Source organism: Carya illinoinensis, chromosome 3 (genome assembly GCF_018687715.1).
Source record: "Carya illinoinensis cultivar Pawnee chromosome 3, C.illinoinensisPawnee_v1, whole genome shotgun sequence".
Classification (NCBI taxonomy): domain Eukaryota; kingdom Viridiplantae; phylum Streptophyta; class Magnoliopsida; order Fagales; family Juglandaceae; genus Carya; species Carya illinoinensis.
The window spans coordinates 50,496,566-50,506,784 of NC_056754.1; the positions used below are offsets into that span (position 1 = coordinate 50,496,566).

A 10,219-nucleotide genomic window follows, 5' to 3' on the forward strand; every position below is an offset into this window, starting at 1 on the left:
TCTTGTAACTCATCTCATAAAATCGATTAAAAAAGAGAGGTTTATTTCAACCATATAAACATGTCCAAAACCTTATCCATAGGTAATGTAAAATTTATTCCTAAACAGTTTGGTCTGATCCTTTGCTATCAGTTAAATGTAGAAAGATTGCTGGCCGACATGATTCTCTTCTTGCTGTTAGTTGGCTCAAAGCAACTTTCATTTTCATCTGTTTCACAGCTGCCTCAACGCCTAATTGGACTGAGGTGATTGTTTTTAAGCTTTTCTGTTATTCATTCAGTTTTGCTTTGGCCATTCAAACTTCAAATTGCATATCTTTGAATTAGCATAGTTCGTTTTATCTTTTTACAAAATCTTGAGTTTAGAATTCTTTGTGAAACCCAAATTTTTTTCCTCATAAAATGTATTTCTTCCTCAAAAGTAGAAGTACATAAATGAAATTGAGGATCACCCTCTTCATCATGTAAGTATTCGATGCAAAACTACGAAGAGCTTTGCGCCTTACTCTTAGATTCCATTTGAGTGTTAAGTTAAAGATGAGAGTTAAATTTTTTATAAATAATAATAAATTAAAATGATATGTAAATTTTATAAGACTCACCTAAGATAAATTTAAATATATTTATAAAAAATTAAAAAAAATTATAAGTCTCACGTATAAAAAAATTTTCAGTTAAAATATATTTAATGATTTAAAAATTTATAATTTAAATATTAGACTTAACTACAGAAAATGTAAGCCAATATCAAATATTTAGAAAATGCTAAAGCCTACGCTGGGAGCTACCGCTCCCCATTTTTTATTTTTTTATTTATTTATTTTTTTACTTCGTGATTAAAAATATGTGTTTTTAAATGATGATGTAATTTTTTAAAAAAAAAAACATATATTTAAAAGTGTTAAAAAATACATATAAAAAACCAAAAACAAGAAAAAAAAAAAAAAAACACTCTTTCTCTATTAACTGTAGCTCCCAGCTGGACGTAGCACTTGTAATACTAATGATTCTATCATACAGTACATATGATTTCTATTTAATTCATTTCAGGTTGATTTTGGCATTGTACATGTGTTAGTATTCTAAGGCATCATAAGGGGTGCCTGAAAATAGAAAGCCAAAAAAAAACAAAAGACAAGAAAAAATGATATAACAAACAAATAGGATATACTGATCTTCCCAATCCCTTTCTCCAAATCAACTACTTGGCTACTTGTTCCAGGACTGGAATTGTATTCCAAGATTCCTCAAGTCCACTAATTTGCAGCGGTGGCAATGAAAAAACGCTAACAGTCGAGCTTTTACTTCGAATTTCCTTCAAAATCCGCAGTGCTGAAATGGTGCTCTTCATGTATAAGCTCTTCATATACTCGATTTCGGCAAGTTCCTTGGGCATCCCGAGCAGACCTTCGTTCTTGGTAGTGGCAGAAGTTGTAGGATCACATGCGTCTTCCCCATCCCCATCGTCGGCTGCCTCGGCTGAAGCCAGAGTTTCAGTCATGGGGAAGAGTCGGTCCAGCATTGCCTCACACTCCTTCACAAGCTTGTACAGCAAGTCAGTGGTGAAGAAGGGCTCTTGCAGGACCTTTTGAATGAAGGGCAAGCGAATGAGAGCACCAGTTCTTTTGTCATACTTCTTTAGTATCTTGACCAATCCTGTCGAGAGAATGTTAATTGAGGCGTCATAAGGTCATTCAAAGTAAACATATCTTCAAGATTTGGTATATTGATAGATTTTATATTTCATACTTCTTAATGGATGTGTCACATTTTAATTGACTTCATAAGCCAAGTACTTAAATAGAAAAGCTCCTTAAATTACAACAATCAGACAATGTGATTAGATATGAGAAAATCAAGATGAAGAAACGATTTCTTTTTTAACTAACCAATTACTTAAAAGGATCATCCCCTTCATGACTGTGTATTATTATTTCATTCCCATGAAATTGAGCATGCGGGTGTGCTAGAAAGCAACGTTCCTAACTCTTCATAAAGAATGATAGTGCCTAGCATCATCACACACCTCCACCCATTACTAAAGAAGCACAAAATTAATATTCACACTACAAGAAAAACGAATTTTTGTAATCAATTTATAGCAACAAAAAGAATATTTTGGTTGCATTTATAACAACGAAAAGACTATTAGCAACTAAAATAGTCTTTTCGTTACTATAAATTGGTTACAAAAGTCCATTTTTCTTATAGTGTCAAGCTACACTTACAATGGATGATACTTTTCACATACAGAAGAGCATTAGTCAACATTGAATAATTGTATGAAGTTATAAAATATAAGAGACTAGAATCTGATGTCTACCCACTTTGTTGATTAACAAAACCAAACTAAGTTAATACATTTATTTATTCCTAAATATTATCTTGGAAGGTGTTAGTGAAGTGATATGACAACACGTAACTGGAGTCTGGCGCCGCGAATCAACGACGCTAGCTGCTACCGAAATCATATACTATAATCCAAAGAAGAGCCATATTTCATAATAATTATTCCCGAAACCATAGTCAAAACCAAGAAAACGTAAATGGACCAAAAGATATGGACGTAAGCTGTCCATATTCACCGAAAAGAATTACCTGTATAGTTAAGGGCGCTATAATTTTCCAACAAAACCATCTCTCCGTGGAAGTCCACTATCTCCTTGCGAATTTTCATCATCTCCTCATTCCAATCCTTTGCCTTTGCCACCCTATCTTGCAACTCCTGCAATCTCATCAGAAAGATAAGCACTTAATTATTGTCTACGCCAATACCTACCGATATAACTTTATTCCATTTATATTATTTTTTTACGCAAAAATAGAGGATCGTATACATGTTTCTCCTTACTTTTATTTATCCATTGATTAAATCATATTGTTTATTTATATTTTTAATTTAATTAGGTGATTAATTCTGGGATAATGACAGGATTACCGTATCTTAGCACTCATTTACTTAAAATTTTTATTTTTTAACATCCTTAGTCAGAAAAAATTAAAAAAATTCACAACTTCGTTAATAATCATTATCTTCATTATTAAATAAAAATAAAAAATAAAAAATAATAATAATAATAAGAAAAATATTAGGAACATCTATTATTCATCACTGTACACCACATACCCTATAAAAAATATCTATATATCTTATGAAAAGCATCTTACATTTTATAAAAATCTATAAGTAAAGTATGTGATGTGCTGATGCATAAAATTTCCCTAATAATAAATGGATCGTATCAGAGGGTAAGAGGGGCTTATGAGTTGAGTCGAAACTTCTTTGAAAAAGGCAAAGGTCTGACACCACCAAAAGCAGCCAGCTGGCGCACTGTCTACAATCAACGACGTCAATCGAGCGTCATTTAACGGAATATACGGCTGGACAAGGTTCCTTTGATGCTATTGAGGTACTGAGTATTTGAGTGCCATAAAAACCAGCCAAACGCGGTCGACGAAAACAACGGCGACGCGGGGACACATTCACACAAGGAGTAACGGCCTAACGGCTTCTGACAGTAAACAAGGAGCGACGTACACGTGTTGAGTAAGGCTAAAACGACGACGTTTTAGCTACCATTTTGAGTAGTAGTGACCAGTGTGTTTTTGCCCTGGGAAAATTGTTTCCCACAGGACCACAAGAACTAGATAGATAAATTCGACTCTATTTCAAGCAGTTTCTCTGTAGTTTCAGGTGATTAATGGCAATAACATGAGTGAAAGGAAAGATCTGCTAATCTCTGTCTAGTCAATAAGAAAAGAAGAATTGAGATTTACGCTACCATATATATATTCTTTGGCCAGCAAACCGGTCATTACTTTTCTAAAATATCGCACAGAGAGAGAGAGATTTGAAAGAATAAATAAATAAAATACCTTCAATCTGATAATGTATTCCTCCTCTTTCTCGACGAAGAACGCGTTGAATTTCTCGAGCTCGTTCTCCAGCAGCCTTTCGAAATCGATCTCTTCCTTGGACCTGCTCTCCTTCCCGTCTCCGGAGGCGTCCGTGCCGTCTCCGGCGGTGGAGTCGCCGGTCTCGGCTCTCGGGCGCTTGGTCGGCCTCTCACCTCCTTTTGGCTCGAGGAGCTTCAGCTTCTTCTTGAGCTCCTTGTAGGACAAGAACTTATCCCGCCACTCAGGTAACGTCTCGTCGATCTGGTTGCTGAGACTTTTTCCGAATTTCATGTCTGGGCGTGGGAGAGTTTAGCTTCAAAGAAAATCAATACTGCACGAAGGGAATGCGAAAGAAAATTGATCAGAGGGAAAGACCTTGGGAGTTGGGATGGTGAGGACGAGAGGGATCAAAGTAGCAGGTGATAGGGGAAGGGAAGAAGGGTGATATAACGTTACAAGGACAGAATATTCGAGGGGTATAGTTGGAATATCCGTTTGTTTTGTAAGAGTATATCTCGGGTTTTATTCCTTCTTCAGAAAGAGAAAGCGACGGAGAGAGACACGTGGAATAATTTATATCCGAGGGGCTCAGAGCAGTGAAGCCGGATTGGTTAGTGTGCGGAAGCCAATGAGCTGGGTTATAAATGGCAATCTGATTAATTTATTTTATAATAAAAATCATTTTATAATTAAATTATTTTTGGTGATTAAAATATATTTTTTATATCTTCTTTATTTTTTTCACTTTATTTATTTTTAATTTTGTTATTATCCATATATCTTGTACCTAAAATTTCTAGAAGAGAAATATTACTTTTCATTTTCAATTACTTAATAATAAATAACATGCATACATGTGTTATAAACTAGATTTAAGCATGTATCCTGATTAAAATAAACCCATTTAATTTTACGGATATAATACTTGTGTTATAAAAATTATGCGTGTTTATCTTTTTTTAAATTCTATCCAAAATAAAAAATCTCAATTGATATGTACATGAATCCAATGAAACTCTCTCTCTCTCTCTCTCTCTCTCTCTCTCTCTCTCTCTCTCTCTCTCTCTCTATATATATATATATAAATTCTCTTAAGATCACTAAAAGTTTATTTGATCGTTAATTTTAAGGTCCTATAGAATTAGCTGAAGTGCACCCAACCTGGTCTAGACACTCTGAATTATTGGGATTTGTTTGAATCCTATATATATACATCCACCCCATTTGTTATAAACACGACTGGAATGCCTGACTCTTATGAGTGAAATTTGTAAGTAAACTGACCCAAAGGTTTAAATGGAAAATTGGCTGAGAATTTGCAGGGATGACCTCTGCAGAGAGTGACATGTCTTCTGTTCCTCGTACAAAAGATCAGGAAAATTGGGGTTCGTATGTGCTATAGATCAAACGTTAATAGGAGTTAAAAGGAATCATGTGTTTGAGATTGCAAATATTCCCTGAAAAAAGTGAAAAAGAAAAGAAGGGAAAGAAATTGAACAAGAAAGAGTTTTCAAGAGACCCACCCACCCAATGACGGTCATTGGGTCCACGATCGAGTGTAAGTTGTGTGCTCGGATAGCTTCTTTTGCTTTAGTTTACGGGGATAGACCGAGCTGGAATATGCTTTGTGAAAAACCATGACAAAAAACTAAAGCAAAATAAGAAAATAATCACATAATATAAAAATTTACATTGTTCGACAATATGTTTAAGTTTATATAACTACAAAATATTTTATTTTTTTGAGTAATGACAAAATATACTATAGGGTAAAAATATACCGTCTGATCATACTGTTTATAATTATATATTTATAAGATTGTACAACAAAAATCCTAATTTCATAATTTTTGAATTAGTACTTCTAATAGAACTGACAATAGAGAACCGCTGGATAATCTGCTGACATCAGCATATATACATACATATTTATTTGAAAAAGAAAATCAAAATAATCAAACATGGAGCTGCATTGAATCAAAGTAAACAGCAGATTGAAGACAAGCTCATCTGCATTTGTGGTTCCTCTTTCTCCCAGCCAAGAAAACAAAAATGAAAAAATCAAAGAAGGAAACTGTAGCTTTTTTTTCACAATTTGGAGTTTGAGTTTTGTCTTCCAATTCATCCTTAAAACGGCGACACTCGACTCATGTCATAAGCCTAAAAATAGATGGCTTAATACACATTATCATTAAAATACATAAAAATATATAAACTGCACAAATGATAGTTATGTAAGCTCATATTCCAAATCATATTTCTTCAAGCTTTGCAACATGAGATCATGCACTTTGATTGATGAGCACTCAGCATTTAAATACTTGAAAATATATTAACCACTTCAGCATTTATCACTACAAAAGCTTAAGAATCTTTAGATGTGTTTCATGTCCTGGATCCAATTTTGGAGAAGATGAATGGAGCTTTTTGTTGGGTAGACGAAGGGTCATTTACTCACTCATTTTTCTCTCAACCAAGAAAAAGAAAGAAACGAAAAAAATAAAGAAACTTTTTCACTGTTTGGAATTTGGATTTTGTCAAAACTTTTTTCACTTTTTGGAGTCGATTTGCACTAGACAGTTGCATCTATCATTTTTTTTTTTTCTGAATTATTCACTTGAGCGAGTATCAAATAAACTTTTTATTTGATGTTCGCTCGAGTAGCATGTGTAGCGAGTGTCTAGCGAACTCTCTGCCTGAACTTCATTTAATTGACTTATCGTGAAAATATTAAAAAAAAAAAACAAAAATACAAAACAAAACAAAAAAAACTTCGAATTGTGATGAAACTTTATCGTCATCAAATCAAGGTGCCACAGGAATAAACCAAGTTTCACAAACTCAACAACATAAACCAAGTTAATACAAATGAGTTGAGCTGGAACGAATCAGGTGATTAAAAACTTAATTCTTTTAGTTTTTATTTATATAGGATTCAAACTTGAACTCCTTATCAAGTTTCTTTTGAGGTTCGTGAACAAATTACTTATAATTATTTATATTTTTTTTATAAATAATTCTTTTAATTTTTACTTATACTCCATAACTTTTTAGGAAAACAGTTTTCTCTTAAATTTTTTAAAAATACCATAAATGAAGATAAATACAAAATTATTTAAATTTAGAAATTACTAAGCTATTGTCAAACAAATTATTATAATCTTATTTATTTACCCACGAAGATAGAGGAAAGGATTAATTAATTAATAGCTTATGTTTGATAGGAGAAGAAAAAATGGCTGAACTTGAAAGAGAGCTGCAATGGGTGAGCCGTGAAGCCGGCTTAGCCGAGCCAAGAGGGGGGCAGATTTGCTCATTTACGAAGCATGGCATAATTCCATGGAATTTAGGAATATCCATCATCGATCTCTTAACCCGAAAATGCTTTTTTTAAACAAAATAAACAAAGCTTGGCTCTCTCAGGACTCCCACCCCTATCCTCATCTTGAATGCATGTCCACTCGTCCAGGTCAATGTAAGGGTAAATCCGGTATTTGACATCTCCACCTGGTACTGATTCATGCCAGCACGCAATGTACTTTGGCAGGTCCACAGGTGGATTTTTCTCTGTTTTGGACTGTTTTGGCCCTTTTCCTAGAGAGAGATAAAAAAGGAAGATTCCGATTCCCTCTTAGGAGATGCTTGCCCTCGGAATGGAGCTTCAAGTTCCCTCCTATTTCTTTCCCAAAATTATTTTTCTTTTTCTCAATAGTTTTCTTTACTTTCTTTGATTCCTTTTTTTCTTTAATATATAATTTTCTTCCTCCTTTTACCTGTTATTTTATGCGCTATTGGTATTTGAAGCTTTAGAGGTTGTTCGCGTTTACACATGGTGAGATAATATCAAATAATTTTAAATAAAAATTAAAAGTTATATAAAATATTATTTTTTTAATATTATTATTATTTTAAATTTTAAAAAAATTAAAATATTTATTATATTTTGTATAAAAATTTTAAAAAAAATATAATGATAAGATGAAAGTATTTCTCAATCTAAATAACTTCTTAAAAAACCATTTTTTCTTGTTCCAATTCTTCATTATCCTACCAAAACATTCGCTTAATTTAGAGGAATAAAAGGAATTTTATATTTATGTGTCTAAAATGGGTTTGATGTATTATGTACATTTGGCCAACTCAAATATACGCAATACTACACTTTATTTATTTATTTTTTATCAAATGATATGTAAAATTTATTGAAAATGCTTGTTGCAAGTGCCTGATGCAAATGGCGTGCAACCAGCGCCATTTAATAAATATTTTTCCTCTCTTTCGTTCTCTCTATCAATTTTATCAGAGCTGTCTTCCTTCTCTTCTTCTAAACAATTTCAAATGTTTATATAAACTTGTAGACTATGCTTAACGTCGGCCTTCTCCCATGCCACCCATCGTCTGGTTGGCTTTCTTTATGTCCATTACTTCAAAGACTGATGCCACCACTTGGTTTCCTTTCAAGAGATTTGGGGCTATAGCTATTAGCCAATGTCTCACCCATAGCTAATATCGTTACTATCAGAACTAATAATGCTTTCATGACAGATTTGAAGTTAGCAAACTCTCTCCCTATCAAAACAGAGTCGTATCTAAACATAGTTAAACAAGACTAAACATTGAATCCAATTTAAGATCCGCAACCAAGCCATACAGAGCAAGGCAATAAAAATAATTTGTATTTATTCTATTATAACCTTTATGGTCATTTAACAATAAACTTACATTTCTTTTTATTGGGTGTATTTTTAGGCATTCTGAACGCCACACCTATCTTATGCTCGACTTGTGTGTTTGGGTGTTGAGGTATCATCAACACTTCTCACTACTATTCATTATTTTATTATAACTTTTTACCTATTTTTACTACTATTCTTTACTTTTTACCTACTTTTTATTATTATTCATTACTTTATTATTATTTTTAATCTACTTTTTATTACTATTCATAACTCTTTTTAACACTTCTCAACCTTCAAACCTACCTTAAAGACTTAAAAGAGAGAAAAAGTTGAGAGAGAGGAAAAAAAAAAGGGCTAGATTTTGTAACCTAGGGATGAGAAAGAGATTAGAAAAAAAAATAGAGAGACGAGAAAGAAGAAAAGGAAAGAGAAAGAAATAGATTAGAAGAGAAAACATAAAGATGAAAAAGAAGAAAAGAAAAAAGAAAAAAAGAAATGTATATTTTATCTTTTTTATTTTTTAATTCCTCTCGTACATCCGCTTACGTGCCGTTCGTATATGCCAACTGTAAGTTGCAGTTCTAAAAATTTAAAGTTTTGTTATATATAAATACAATTGCATAATCTGTATATTAATACTGATTTATTTATACTTAAAATTTAAATTAATATTATTTTTAATAAAATTTATTTTTTAATCAATTACATCATATTAATACACAAATTAATACATAATTATGCTTACAATTATATTTTTTTGAAAATTTATATCTCATCTTTCTTGTACCGTGTGTACTGTTAAAGGAATGGTGTTAAATTACGTGACTGACCTTTTCTGATTGTTCGTTTTAAAACATGACCGGTGCTCACAGCTTAAAAAAGCGTGCAAAAGAAACCAATTTAATATTTTGAAGATAGGAAAATAATTTTAAATTTTCATAGGATACTTGTTTTCATAGTGATGTTTGAAAATAATATAAAATTTTTTATATGCAATCGTTTTTATATATTTTATTAATATAATTAGTTATTTTATTTTTTTAATATAAAATAAATATTTTATCTAATTTTATTAAAAAAATATATAAAAATAATTATATATAACAGAATTCAATACTTCAAAACTTCTGTGCCACAATAATTAATATAATTATATAAATAGAACTAAGAATATTCCTCTTTAAAGATCCTTTATGCTGCCCTCAATGTGCAGCTGCTCTTGAAAGCTGGCGGTTCATCACTCATCATATGTATCATTATTAAGCTATATTATATGTCATAATCATAAAGTAAATGTGAAAGCTACACTTTGGATTCAAAATCGATCTGTCTGAGATTTCTGCAATGACTTTGGGTTCGGGATATCCATGAGTAGTCCAAAGAGATTTGTTTTGATGATGGAAGGATTTGTAATTAATTAGATGGAAAAGGAACTTTTGGAAGCAGGCGTTGAAGAAAAAAGATGAGACAAAAGCATGGCAGTTTGGTTACTTTGTCTCTTCTCTTATTCAAATAAGTTTTATATTATTTTATTTTTTTCTGTTAAGGAAATGATATACCTACAATTGTTTCAAAATTATCTTACAACTTTATATTAAATAGATGATAATTTTGTAAAATTGAAAATTATTTATAATGAGGTTG

At 31.9% G+C, this 10,219-nt stretch overlaps 1 protein-coding gene across 1 annotated transcript; it reads right to left on the reverse strand.

Annotated features, from left to right (window-relative positions):
• Positions 1-981: 981 nt before the first annotated feature.
• On the reverse strand, positions 982-4,332 carry LOC122305134 (SPX domain-containing protein 2). The gene is made up of 3 exons (XM_043117465.1): positions 3,876-4,332; positions 2,598-2,724; positions 982-1,655 (listed from the first exon to the last, which is right to left on the reverse strand). Exons 1-3 carry the CDS (start codon positions 4,185-4,187, stop codon positions 1,201-1,203), a joined length of 894 nt encoding a protein of 297 aa, XP_042973399.1. The 5' UTR covers positions 4,188-4,332; the 3' UTR covers positions 982-1,200.
• Positions 4,333-10,219: the final 5,887 nt, after the last annotated feature.